Here is a 14,857-nt window from a genome sequence, read left to right as displayed (position 1 = left end):
TTATTCTTTCAAATCTTTTACATTTGTTGTTCCTATATCTTCTTAGAGAGACTTGCCTTTAAAATTATTCAATTGTTTCCACATATGTATCATTTTTTATACTTCTATTGCTTTGACTTAAAGAATGTATAATTAAATTACATTACTAGAACATAAGCACAACTGCCATAAACATTTGGGAACACTGCTGATTCTTGGTAAGCACGTGACTTAATTAGTAGGATCCAGAGGGCTTAGATATTTTAGAGAGTGGCCCATTTATTGATATTTATAGCACTTATTGTCCTGTGGGAATCACCCTATATGTTATACGGTGGAAATGATCCATAGTAGGAAATATATGTAACATTATGACTGTACATACATACACACACACACACACAACAAAGTTTCATGCAGTGTACTCTGATATAGTCTATTCCATTTCCTTTTACAAATTATTGTGATACACTAATAGATTATAACATGCAGTTCGAAAAACGCAGACTAATTCTAGATAGAAGCTAAGTGGATTACCATGTGGGCAAATGAAAATGATTTTTTATTTTTTATCTGTTCTGATTGTGATACTATTGGTTTTATAAAGTATTTTATTTATTTTTAATTATAAAAATACAAAACATGAAATTTAATATCTTAATCATTTTAAGTGTACAGTTCAGTAGTGCTAAGTATATTATTATGCAGCCAGTGTTGTCTTACACTTGGGTTGCTTCTACTTTTTGGCTATTGTAAATAATGCTACTGGGAATATGAGTATATAAATATTTCCTTGAGACTTTGCTTTCAGTTTTTTTGGATATATACCCAGAAGTACAATTACTGGATCATCTGATAATTATATTTTTGATAATTTGGGGGTAAACTACTGTATTCTGTAGCAGCTGTACCATTTTACATCCCCACTAACAAGGTACAGGGTGCCAGTTTCTCCACATCCCTGCCAACACTTGTTATTTTCTGGTAGTGGCCATCCTAATGGGTGTGAGGTGGTATCTCATTGTAGTTTTGATTTTCACTTCCCTAATTTTTAGTGATGGTATCTTCTCCTGTGCTTGTTGGGTATTTGTGTACCTTCTTTGGAGAAATGTCTATTCACGTCCTTTGCCCATTTTTCATTTGGGTTGTTTGTTTTTATTGTTGTGTTATAGGAGTTCTTTATGTATTCTGGATATTAATACCTTATCACATATATCATTTGCAAATATTTTGTCCTATTCTGTAGATTGCCTTTTTGTGATAGTGTTCGGGATCAAGTACTCATCCAAAAGAAATTTCATTTCATGTTACACTCACTTTGGGATGAACACCATAAGAAAAAAGTCTGGACCAGTGTGACTTAAGACTTTTACATTCCCTTGGAAATAGTAAACACAATCCTGGAGCACTTTTTAATTTAAATATTTGCTTCAGTCATATACCAAGGGAGATTTATGTGTGGACATATTATTTAAATATTATTCAAGTTTTACTTCCCAGAATCAGAATTTATGATAAATAGAAAAATAACTGTATAATGAAAAATGATAGGACATCATATATAGTTTGCCTGAAATTATTTTAGAGTACATTGTTGGATTATTCTTATTTGTAGCAATACTTTAAAGTTTATTTTATAGGTAAGATTTGTTGTTGTTGTTCTTTTCAAATTTAATCCCCTTGGGGTTAATTATGAACTACTTTCATTTTCTGTTTTTTCTCAAAGAAATTTTAGGTTTTTTCTTAACATATATTTCAATTTTTATGTGAGAGGAAAAAAGAAAAAACATTTTATTATTTATAAGTAACTTTATAATATACTTCTTACATTTTGGGAAAAAAATCTATGTTTATCCTTCTGTTATTAAGAACATACCTACTCTCATATTAGAATTGATTCATTCAAAGACAACATTCTTTTGCTCTCTAAATCTCTTGTCATTCCTTGGAAATTTAGTAATGGAAAGAATAAAATTTCTCCTCTCAGGAGAACTTAATCTTACTTTAGCTTAAAGCTTAACAGGAAGACCTAGTATTAATAACTTTAGTAAGGTTCATTGGGAAAGATAAGCCAGTATTTCAAATATGAGACAATTGTGTTTTTAGGTAATATTTTTTTACTGCTTACTAAAAACATAGAAAAAAGTTACAAAAGTAGTGTAGTGAGCTCTCTTCACCTAGATTTACTAATTGTTAACAGGTAATATTTGCTTTGTCACCATCTTTGTGTTGCTGTGTGTGTGTATGTGAGTAAGTGTATTCATAACATCAGCATCTTGAGGTAAAATCTATTAAAAGAAATGCTCTGACTCTTGAGAAGGTTATGAAGAATATCTTACAGCGTAATATTTACTCTTTCAGTACTGACACATCACTCAAGGACATCTGAAGAAAGATACTGCTTTTTTAATTTTAATCCTCACCCAAGGATATATCCATTGATTTTTTTTTTAAGAGAGAGATTAAGGGAGAGAGAGAGAGACATTGATGTGAGGGAGAAACATCGATTGGTTGCCTCCCTAATGTACTCCTACCAGAATCAACCCTGCAACCTATGTATGTTCCCTGACTGGGAATCAAACCCAGAAAATTTTCATGTACAGGACAACACTCCAACCGAGCCAACCGACCAGGGCAAGAAAAGTAGTAAGTTTTAATGAGTTGAATTTCCCACCAAATTACTAAAATTCAATTTTTATGACTATTGAGAGAAATTTATTGTTACCAAAAAAAAGATTGATCACATATATTATTTCATATTTCCACTGAACTAACTACAAGTATAATGAATTAGAGACAAAATTTTAATTTATTAAAATTTCCCTTGCTTTAGTCACACAGATATCTATAGTAGATACAGCACTTCAAAGGAATTCAAGAGAAGCATGCTAAGTGTTTAAGTGAAGTCTTGCAGAGTTAAGAAAACTTACATGAAGTGCAAAATCTTGGACAGGATGCACTTATAGACAACTAAGGAGAATAATGATTATCAGTTAAACGAGGAGTATATTCAGTCAAGTTCATAAGATGTTACACATAAATAAAAGTTCACTGCTACTTTATTGCTTAGTTTAAGTGCATATTCCAAGGGCATTTATTCTCTTTGACCTCTTTTCCAAAACACACTTAATTATTAGTGATAATTCATTTCTTAAACTATGTAATTATCTAGTTTGTTTTTAACACAGAGGGTATTCTCCTTCAACTCCTGGTCACCAGGCTTAGGCATAGGCCAGTACTGCATAATTGCCATTTGCATTAATTGTCTGGTGTTATTGTAGAGAGACAGTGTGGTACTAGCAGAAAACTTGGACCCTGCTGTCTGTTCCCGGGTTTGAATACAGACTCTCCTACTCATCTTGGGTGAATTACTTAACCTCTCTGTGCCTCAAGTTTTTCGTCTGTAACATGTATAATAATAGTACCTTCTTACAGAGTTATAGCAAAGATTAAATAAACTAATGCATTAAAGAGCATGCATAGAATAAGAACTCAGTAAATATTCATGATTGTTATTTGTCAAAACACTTAAAATTATAAGTATTTATGCAATAGTCATTTGTTCTAATTACCTTTTCGGTCCTTGGATTTACCTTTGGGTAAATCTCACTGCAGAAAATGCAAGAAATATTTAGCAAATTATTGGACTAAGGTTATACCAAATAGAGACATCATTTTATACTTATATCACCAGAAAATCCTGTGCTTTAAATAGCCTGAAGTTTTATTTCCCTTTGATGGCCTGTAATGCTTCCATGGATATTTAGAAATGACATGGTCATTTATGTGGAAGAGTTTGAGTAGCCCGAAGAGCAAGTAGACAGTAGAAATTTAGTATCCTTATACACCTAAATTGAAAAGCAGTTCTCACTTTGGTAGAATGTCATTATTAGTGATAATTTGGAAGTTTGAATCAACAAAAGCAGTGAGATTAAAAAACTCATAATTATTTTATATTATCAATATCCTTAGTTACTAATTATTATTAGTAACTAAGGATTATTTTAGGGTGCCATTAAGAATCTTTCTGTAAGAAATCTTTATAACAGCATAAGTGATTTGGTCATAATTTTCACCTTTAGAAATTAGAATGATCAAGTGCTGATCCTTTTTTAAACTTCCTGTGATATTTTATATTTTGTTTCTTTCTCCTTCATCTTCTCAACTTTCATATCTTAATCTAGATATTAAGGTTTTACTTTTAATGATAGTCACTCATTTATATTGCAAATCTTTTGACAGAAATACTGCTGCAAATAATGAAAAATACCAAATGGCTCTGTGCTCCATATAGAGAATAATTTCTAAGACATAGAAATGAAAGGCAATGGACTTAGTACTCAATTCTGTTCCTTGCTAAGAAAGGGGAACCATTGCTGAATGGTTTTCAGCTTGCTCTTGGAATAGAAGTAAAATCTGTCACAAAATTTCTAGTAAGATAATTTAAGATCATGAAGTAGATTTAAATTTTAAAAAATTTTCTAAAAGAAGCGATTATAATTTTCATGGGATCTTGTATAAATGTGTATTTGTATCCATATGCTTTCTATATCTATATAGTGCTCCACTTTGAATTCTTACGTCAAACAAATTAATTCATTCAAGCTGAATTACCTTTTTTAGAAAAAAACTTTTTTAAGATTTTATTTATTTGTCTTTAGAGAGAGGAGAGGGAGGAAGAAAAAGAGAGGGAGAGAAACATCAACTGGTTGCCTCTTGCAAGCCCCCAACTGGGGACCTGACCTGCAAACCAGGCATGTGCCTTGACCTGGAATCGAACAAGTGACCTTTTGGTTCCTAGGCCAATGCTCAATCCACTGAGCTACACCAGCTTGGGCTGAATTATTTATTATAAGGTAAATTTTCTTCCATTTTGAGGGTGAGATACAAGAGAAATTTTTGGATAAATAAAGTCAGAGTTGTGAAGATTAATAATGCAGTTTATAAATCTTATTTCTAAGGGTTAGTAAGGTAGAATATTAACTTTTGTGGTTTCTTGATATTTACTAAAATGGTTGAATTTTATGTTGTAAAAAATATCACTTGAAGTTTTTGTAAGATGCTATTTTCAGAAAAGTTTACAAAGGATTGAAGTGCTAAAGTTAGCAACTGATTGTTGTATAACAAAGATACTCAAGCTTTTGGAAATCTCTAAAACTTAAGAATGTAATTATTAAAGAATATGAAATAACCCTGGCCAGTGTGGCTCACTTGGTTGGAGAGTTGTCCCATAAACCACAAGGTTGCAGTTTCAATTCCTGGTCAGGGCACATGCGTAGGTTGTGGGTTTGATCCCAGTCAGGGTGCTTTTAAGAAGCAACCGATTGATATTTCTCTCTTATATCAGTGTTTCTCTCCCTTTCTCTCTCCTTCCCTTCCCCTCTCTCTAAAATCAATAAGCATGTCCTTGTGTGAGGATTTAAAAAAAAAGAATATGAAATAATTGGTGTGTTTATCTCATTTTCTCTACTAATAGTTATTCACAAATAAAAGTCACTTTTAAGTTTCGTATTTTGCATGTTTTAACTATTTTCATATATCTGGAAAATGTCCAAATGGTCATTACAGTTGCTTCTTTTTTTCCCTGACTACTATGGTTAAAGGACTCTATATCTGTATTGTAGAAAGAGGGTTGGTTTGAGGGATCAGGAGGTATTCATAATTACATAAAATTATAGCTGTTTTTATTAAGTATATTTAAGATTCATTTAGAGTTATAATGTTGCTGCTTCCTCTAATTATGAGAAAGGTAAAGGATTGAACAATGCAGGTTTAATTTTTCTTTCTGGGTTTTCCTAGCAATTGAAAGCATGTAGTGAAGAACAAGAAGACAGAGAATGTTTGAATCAAGCAATTACTGCTCTCATGAATCTCCAAGGTAGTATGGACCGAATTTACAAGCAATATTCACCTCGACGCAGACCTGGGTAATTCCAAACTGTCGAAAATATGAATGCCTCTGCATACTTCACTTACATCTGATGCCTGGTTTTCTCAAGAAGTATTATTTATAGTGATAGTTGCATTCTTGCAAGTTATACTTCTGTTTTACATTTTTATTTTGGTCTTGTAGTCTTCTAAAATTGGCGTTATAATATTGATAAGATATATGTAATAAAATTTTAAAAGACATTTAATAATTTTGTATAACTTCTATAAGGAATAGGATTATTTGCCATTTAATTGTTATGGCAATAGGAATGAATATAGAGCCTCTAGAACTTCTCTCTCACACTAATGAGGCATGTAGTGGCAAAGTGAGTAGAAGAAAGTAAATGCTGCATGCAAAATCTAGAATTTGGTCATTTAATATTTTTGTCACTTGATTTGTTGTTTAGCTGTTGAATAAGCTAAATTTGTCTTGGTATTTCTTTTTTAGGGATCCTGTTTGCCCTTTTTATAACCGTCAATTAAGAAGCAAGCACTTGGCTATTAAAAAAATGAATGAAATTCAGAAAAACATAGATGGATGGGAAGGCAAAGATATTGGACAGTGTTGTAATGAATTTATTATGGAAGGTCCATTGACAAGAATTGGTGCTAAACACGAACGGCATATTTTCCTCTTTGATGGCTTAATGATTAGCTGCAAACCCAATCATAGCCAGTCACGCCTTCCAGGTTATAGTAGTGCAGAATACAGATTAAAAGAAAAATTTGTCATGAGAAAAACACAAATATGTGATAAAGAAGATAGTTGTGAGTACAAACATGCATTTGAATTGATATCCAAAGATGAAAACAGCATAATATTTGCTGCTAAGTCTGCAGAAGAGAAAACTAATTGGATGGCAGCACTTATTTCTCTTCATTATCGTAGCACTCTGGATCGAATGCTAGATTCAGTATTATTGAAAGAAGAAAATGAGCAACCACTGAGATTACCAAGTCCTGAAGTGTATCGTTTTGTGGTAAAAGACTCTGAGGAAAACATTGTTTTTGAAGACAACTTGCAAAGTAGAAGTGGAATCCCTATTATTAAAGGAGGAACGGTGGTGAAGTTAATTGAAAGGTTGACATATCATATGTATGCAGGTACGTGAAACTCATCACGAGTGATTATCTAGGGCCGAGGAGCTAAAAGCTTTCATGAATATTCAAAAACATTTGAGGCCTAGGAAAAATGATTGCCTCTAAAATATGAAAGAATACTGCAGAATCAAAAGTAATAAATAACTAATTAAACATGTCTAAAATATAATGTTAACTTTATTAACAATTCAATATTCATAAAAATTGTATGTTCATAAATCTCAAATTTGAATTAATCCTCATTTGTCAAGAAATATTGATATTGGCAGGAAGAGCCACAGTGGGAGAAACCAGAATAAAAACGAAAGGGAAGTAAGGCCTCCAAAATATGCTGAATAAACTAAACATGCAACCTATTTTATGCTCTACCTTTGCAGATCCCAATTTTGTTCGTACTTTCCTTACTACATATCGTTCATTTTGTAAACCACAGGAACTGCTAAGCTTACTGATTGAACGGTAAGAAAACTTTTTATTTCACTTATATTAACACTATGTAAAAAGTTAAGTTTTGTATCTTGTGAAGTACTTGATACCTATTATGTACTGAAGTAGTTTTTGAGCATAATTTATTTGGCATTAAATTAGCAGTATTTCTGTTCACTTTAAACAGTGTGCTGAAACTGAAATCCCTATTTTTAACAGAACTTAGCAATATTTATAGTGGTAATCATAAAGACCCAGTTTTAGAAAGGATAGAAAACTATGTATCTTAATGTGTTGGGAACCATCCTACCTGGTTTCAGAAACTGTAACCCCTCCTGGCTAAGGCTGAGTAAAAAGACCTTGGGACCAGAAGCCCCTTAGGAGACAAAGCTTATCTTCCCTGGTAGGGCCACCACCTCTGCCCCCTTTCACCTCACCCTGCTTGGCCCTGGGCGGATGACCAGTTAGCCAATGACAGGTAAGATTCCTCAAAGGAGGGGCAACCTAAGACAGGCACAATTGCAAAGGGACCCTCAGGGAAGGACTTGGGGGGCTATCAAAAAAGGGGGTGATGGACCCTCACCCCTTGGCTTTGACATAGCCTGAGTCCTCATTCTCTCTGCAAGAAGTCTCCTAATCTCTTGGCTGCCTTACTTCCCCTCCCTGACAATGCCTCCTGAACAATGCCTCCCCTTAAGGCATTATTAAGGCATGTTCCCTCCTTAAGGGAAACAATGCTGGAGGTGGGTGCAGCCTTGTGCTGGAAAGGACAGGTTCCCTAGGGCAATCAGGCCTAAGAAAGAATGCATAAAATCCTATGAAACCTACTTTACTAATACCTTCAATTTAAATAAGGGTCCAAGCATGAAATGGGTTTGTTCCCCAAAGTTTTATGGCCCTTTAACTTATCTGACCCTGACTCTAAATAAGCCCTCATAGTTCTTTGAGTGTTCTCTATTGTTTGATCACTTCTACCTGATGATGATTGATGAGCTTTATATGTATACACCCTGTATTCCTATGCAAATTAAACCCAATAAAAGCCTGTCCAGGCAAGGGACAGGCCAACCCTCTCTTTCACTGAGAGAGTGGCCATGACATCCCTTTTCCTCCACAGGGTTTCTGTAGTCTGTGTGAATTTGTCTCATCTCATCCATAATGCCACGGACACTGCGGGCCAGTGTCGGTGTCATTAATGAAATTTTTTTTCTGTACGATAAAACAATGCTTCCTTAAAAGAGACTTTTTTACATTTAAAACAAACTTTTTATTATGAAATATTTCAAAATATATGCAAGAGTAAACAGGAAAATACAACTCCATTTATCAGTCATCTTAACTTTAGTAATTATTAACTCATATGTCATCTGTTTTCCTACCACTTCAACATCCTAACCCCAGGATTAGGGTGGTCTTCTGTATCCATGTGTTTGTCATCCTTATCCATGTCTGTATTTTAGGATATGCAGGGCTAACTAAGGGACCCCAGCATCAGTGGATTTGGGTATCTGCTGGGGTCCTGGAACCAATCCACTTTGGATTCTGAGAACAACTGTATTTTGCAGTAAATCCTAGACAATGTATTTTATCTGTAAATATTTCCAGTTGTATTTCTAAAAGATAAGTACTCTTATTAAAAACATAATCAAATATTATTTTTAGAACTAAAAAATTGACATTTTTTATTATGATTAATTTTAAAAAGTAAGTTTTAAATCGACTTTTTCTCTTATACTTAGTATATTAGTGGCATTTTAAATGCTTTATAAGTAAAAATGTAGTATCTGGACTCCAAAATAATATTTTATTCACATTTAAAAACTTAATACCAAAATTTTATCTTGACCTCTATCATTATGTTGTTCTATGAAACAAAGTTTACCAGACTGAGTCAGTGTAATGAGCTGTGAAGATTTATTCACTTGTATTTTGTGTACAAAATTAGGAAAGCACACATTAGACTTTTATTTTAGTCATATTTTCTGTGGTTGGGCTAAGTTGTTTTTCTTTTTTTTAACTTAGATTTTTACTTTATGTACTTAGGTATATTCTTTAAATATTGTTTAAAATTCAGTTTGGACCTTCTCTTTGGATTTATATTCATTTATTTCAGAAAATTTATGTCTACTTACATTTAAAAAATATTAAGGATAGATTATTAAATTAGCCATCTCTGTTACATTCTTTAAAGAGGTTATACTCATTAAAGATTTTTTTCTTGGGTCTTTTCCATTGATCTTTTCTGTGTTAAGTGCTAATTATTAAACTTAGTTTTGATAAAAGTGAGACTATAAAACTTTATTACTATATAGCTGAAGGGCAATTTTTTGTAGTATATAATGCTTTAATAGAAGTTATCACTAATTGTACTTCTCATGTAGATGGTAGGAAGGAAGGTTGCTTAATTAAAATATTTTTCCTGCAGTATTTGGAATTCTTTTCACTTACGTAAAAACAATGAAAAATTTCTCTCATTTTGCTTTTCTTCTTAGATTTGAAATTCCAGAGCCAGAACCTACTGAAGCAGATAAATTGGCAGCAGAGAAAGGCGAACAACCAATTAGTGCAGACCTTAAAAGATTTCGCAAGGAATATGTCCAACCAGTACAACTTAGGTTTGGCTTGAATATTATATTGTTTATATGCCATTTAATTTTTAATATATGGTTAGCACAGAAGTTCTTACATCTTAATTCAGGTATTGTTATTGTTGTTAACCTTCCAGCAGTTAGGTTAAACTTCCAAAGTTCTTTCCATGTGAAGCTACTCTTAAATACCCTGAAGAATTTTAATTATTAAAATATGTGTTATTTGCATCAGATATCTGGCATGTTATATGCTTACAGACCAGGGTATCTATTAAGTAAAATTTATAAAATTGCATTTGAGTTTGCCTCCTGTCAACTAGCACCCCCCTCCCCCCCGTTTTCTTCATGTCTCATTGTAATTAATAATCTTGGGCTTATTGATTTGCTATACTGATTTTACCATATGTCTATTCATTTATCATTCTTCTCTTGGTCCATTAATCTAATTTGGGGAATATATTTCAAAGTACACTTCTCCTTAAATACTTTAATTTGCATATCATTAATGGTATTTGTTTATTATTCTTTTGTTCTAAATTGTGTATACAGTGTACTTGGTTGAATTTTAATAAATACATCTCTATAATCCAAACTCCTTTCAAGATATAAAATGTTATCATCACCCCAGAAAATCCCCTTATGCCCATTCTAATCAATTTTTGTTCTCATTGCCCAAAGCAGTATTTGTCTTCCTACATAGATTAATTTTATCTATTTTAGAATTTCATATAAATGGATTCTTATATACTCTTTAGTGTCCAACTACTTTCACTGAACATGTTTTTGAGTATGTTGTTGGTTATATCAGTGATTTGTTGTATTTTATTGCTGAGGTGGTATTCTATTATGTGAATATACCACAGTTTATTTATTAATTTTCCCACTGAAGGACACCGGGGTTCTCTTTAGTTTTTGATTATTATGAATATAACTGCTTTGAACTTTATTTTACAAGTTTTTTTGTGAATATGTTTTTTCATATAGTACCTTGGGTAAATAACTTAGAGTGGAATGGTAGGGTTATAGAATAGGTGTATATTTAATTTTAAAAGAAGCTGTAAAATCTTTTCCCAAAGTGATCATACTATGTTATGCTCTTATCAGCAGTGTATGAGAGTTATAGTTGACATCCTCATCAACATTTAATGATGTCAACCTTTAGTCCCCAGCCACATCAGTGGGGTGTAGTGGTATCTCTCTGTGGTTTTATTTTATTATTTTTCTGATGACTAATGATGTTGAGAACTTTTTATTGTCTCTCATTGGCTATTCATACTTATTTTGTGAAGAATCTATTCAAGTCTTCTATTTTTTGAGTTTTTTTACTTATTATTGAGTTGTTGTAGTGTATTGAGTAGGATTAGATTCCAGTCTTTTGTCAAATAATTGTTTTACAAATGTCATCTCCTAATCTTTGGCTTGCCTATTACTTTTCTTAATAATACCTTTTGATGAGCTGGCATTTTTAATTTTGATGGAATTTAATTATGAGATTTTATGAGATTTTTTTCCTCTTACATGATAATTTTTAAATTATTCTGGATGCTGTAGAAACTAAGAAGGAGAGGAAATTGAAGCAGTTATTTGAATTGACCTAGTGTAAAACAGTTTTGTGATACCTTGAAATATTCTCTAAGCCACAGAGCTAACCAGGCACTCAATGAATGACTAAGGTGCTTTTAGTTCAAAGAGCATGGGAAGATTTGGAATTTAAAGGATTTTCATATTCTTCGATATAAACTATTGTCTGTTAGTTAGCAGGGGGAAGAAAGCTAACCTTGAAAAAAACAAGTGTTGGTGAGGATGTGAAGAAAAGGGAACCTTCTTGAACTGTTGATAGGATGCAGATTGGTGCAGCCACTGTGTAAAGCAGAATGGAGTTACTTCAAAAAATTAAAAACTGAACTGCCTTATGACTCAGCAATTCCAGATCTGGGAATATATCTGAAGAAACTTGAAACACTAATTCATAAGGATATATGCACCCCTAAGTTCACTGCAGTATTATTTAGAGTAGACAGTATTTGGAAGCAGCCCAAGTGCCCATTAGTAGATGAGTGGATAAAACAGCTGTGGAATAATACTCGGCACTAAATAAGAAGGAAATCTTACTCTTTGTGACAGCATGGATGGACCTGGAGAACATTATGCTAAGTGAAATAAGCCAGTCAGAGAAAGACATGTACCATATGATTTCACTCATGTGGAATCTAATTAACAAAATAAACTAACAAACAAAATAGAAACAGATTTGTAAATAGAGAACAGACTGACATCTGTTGGAGAGGAGTGAGTTGTGGAGCTGGGGTGAAACATGTGAAGCGATTGAGAAAAAAGAAAAACCTCATAGACATAGACAACAATATGGCAATTACCAGAGGGAAAATGGGGTGAGGGGAGGTAGAAGAGGGTATGGAGTAGATAGATGGTGATGGAAGGATACTTAACCTGGGGTGGTGAATGCACAGTACAATATACAGATGATGTATTATAGGACTGTACACCTGAAACCTATGTACTTTTATTAACCAGTGTCATTACTACTAAGTTCAATAAAAAGTAGAAATAGTCACTTACTAAAATAATGAAGGAAAATGCTAATCTAATTAATTTACGGCATAAGTCTCTGGTGGAGAGTGGAATGTTGTATTTGTATGGATTGATTAAATCTCTGCTTGGAAGGTTATAAGTAATATACTTATGGTACTGCAAAATAAAATAGCACTTTCCAAAATATTTTTTGTCTTTTGAAATAAAATAAGGGAATATGGATATACCTGTCAATTATATAGAAATTTAATGATAGCACTTGAATTTAGAACCAAATAAAATAAATTTTAGTTGGTTTTCCATCTTATGTGAAAAACATAAAAATTTAGATATTAAATCCTTTTTAATATAAGCACTTAAAAATAGTTTTTGTATAATATAGAGAAAGAACGTACATATCAATAAAGGAAAGGTACTTTTCCAGAACAGAAGTGGGTAATTAAGTATAGTTTGTATGCTTATAAAATTATTTTAAGTACTATAATTTTTAAATAATAAACATTCTGGAGATTTCCTATATTCCTATCATTGAAGCACTTAAGATATTAATTAAATACAAATAATAGATTCTTAAGTGTTATAAATGGCCTTGTTTATGAGGTCTGTCCAGGAGAAGTGCAGCCATTGTTAATATAACAAGAACAGTTTGCGTGACGTCGCTGTAATCTGACAGCCAAGGAGAGTGGACTGGAATGCACATGTGTGAACAATGATGACTTCACTGTACTAGTCACTGGAGGTTGTAGACACCTGTGAGTGAGCATAAGTAGTGTGTGGCTGTCACATTCAAACTGAACGAGTAGAGCAACAAACGAATCTATCAGTTTTTGCATTAAGCTTGTACATTCCTCTGTGGAAACTCTTTGGATTCAGAGGCTTTAGGGAATGATGCAATGAGTGTAACACAAATAAAAGTGTGGTACTACAAATGTTTCAAAGATCTTCAAGAATCTGTTGAAAGTGATCCACGTACTGGAAGGTCTGCAGAGTTTTTTTGCGAAACATCAAATCACCCAGATGACTCAGACCCCCTACAACCCAAATTTGGCACCATGCAACTTCTGGTTCTTCCCAAAACTGAAATCACGTTTGAAAGGGAAATTATTTCAGACCATTGATGAGATTCAGGAAAATATGACAGGGCAGCTGATGGCGATTCCAACAAAGGATTTTACAGAGTGTTTTGAACAGTGGAAGAGACACTGGGAGAACTGTATGAGGTCCCAATGTGCCTACTTTGAAGGGGGACTGAGGCATCATTGTCCTATGTACAATGTTTGTATCTTCAATAAATGTCTATTTTTCATATGCACAACTGGATACTTTCTGGACAGACCTTGTATAAAACTGTCACCATGGTATTAGAGAAGTAAAAGAAGTGTAATTGAATGCTTAGGTTTTACTAAAATTTGTTTTTCCCTCCATTTTACCAGGATCCTAAATGTATTTCGGCACTGGGTTGAACACCATTTCTATGACTTTGAAAGAGATTTGGAGTTGCTTGAAAAGCTAGAATCCTTCATTTCAAGTGTAAGAGGTATATTGTTTAAAGGTTTGATTGAATCTTATGTTGCAGATGAATTTATTTTAAAATTTATGTGACTTTTAATTTAAGAACCTAAACTAGTTTTCATTTTTTAAAAAATAACATTTGGAATGACTTTTGTAGACTCTAAGGAGCTCATGTATGGTTAGAGCCAGCTGAAGTCTTAGAACCTTACCTTTTCAAGTTTTATAAGAGAACCTTTTTTTTTTATTAAAAATTTTATTGTTATTCAATTACAGTTCAATGTATTTTCTCCCCACCCCTTCACCCCACCCCAGCCAAACCCACCTCCCTCCCCCACCTCCGCCCTCCCCCTTCATTGTGTCCATGTGTCCTTTATAGTACCTGAAAACCCCTCTGCCCACTATCCCCTCCTCACTCCCCTCTAGCTATTGTTAGATTGTTCTTAACTTCAATGTCTCTGGATATATTTTGTTTGCTTTTTTTCTTTTGTTGATTATGTTCCAGTTAAGGGTGAGATCATATAGTATTTGTCCCTCACTGCCTGGCTTATTTCACTTAGCATAATGCTCTCCAGTTCCATCCATGCTGTCCCAAAGGGTAGGAGCTCCTTCTTTCTCTCTGCTGTGTAGAATTCCATTGCGTAAATGTACTATAGTTTTTTTATCCACTCATTTGCTGATGGAGAGCGCTGTGCTAAGTGAAATAAGCCAGGCAGTGAGGGACAAATACCATATGATCTCACCTTTAATGAGAACCTTTCTTTTAAAGAAAG

At 33.2% G+C, this 14,857-nt stretch overlaps 1 protein-coding gene across 3 annotated transcripts in view; it reads left to right on the top strand.

The window, feature by feature from the left end:
* Positions 1-14,857, top strand: part of SOS2 (SOS Ras/Rho guanine nucleotide exchange factor 2) — a 109,720-nt gene that overhangs the window by 66,236 nt on the left and 28,627 nt on the right. For all 3 annotated transcript variants that reach the window (XM_053927617.1, XM_053927616.1, XM_053927618.2), the window contains exons 9-13: positions 5,779-5,906; positions 6,359-7,014; positions 7,389-7,470; positions 9,930-10,052; positions 14,009-14,112. In XM_053927617.1, the coding sequence (XP_053783592.1) occupies positions 5,779-5,906; positions 6,359-7,014; positions 7,389-7,470; positions 9,930-10,052; positions 14,009-14,112 (1,093 nt within the window). The remainder of the gene's footprint in view (positions 1-5,778; positions 5,907-6,358; positions 7,015-7,388; positions 7,471-9,929; positions 10,053-14,008; positions 14,113-14,857) is intronic.

The sequence above is a fragment of the Desmodus rotundus genome, chromosome 7 (assembly GCF_022682495.2).
Source record: "Desmodus rotundus isolate HL8 chromosome 7, HLdesRot8A.1, whole genome shotgun sequence".
Classification (NCBI taxonomy): domain Eukaryota; kingdom Metazoa; phylum Chordata; class Mammalia; order Chiroptera; family Phyllostomidae; genus Desmodus; species Desmodus rotundus.
Note: the sequence above shows the minus strand (reverse complement) of the source record. Positions and strands in the feature narration are given on the sequence as shown.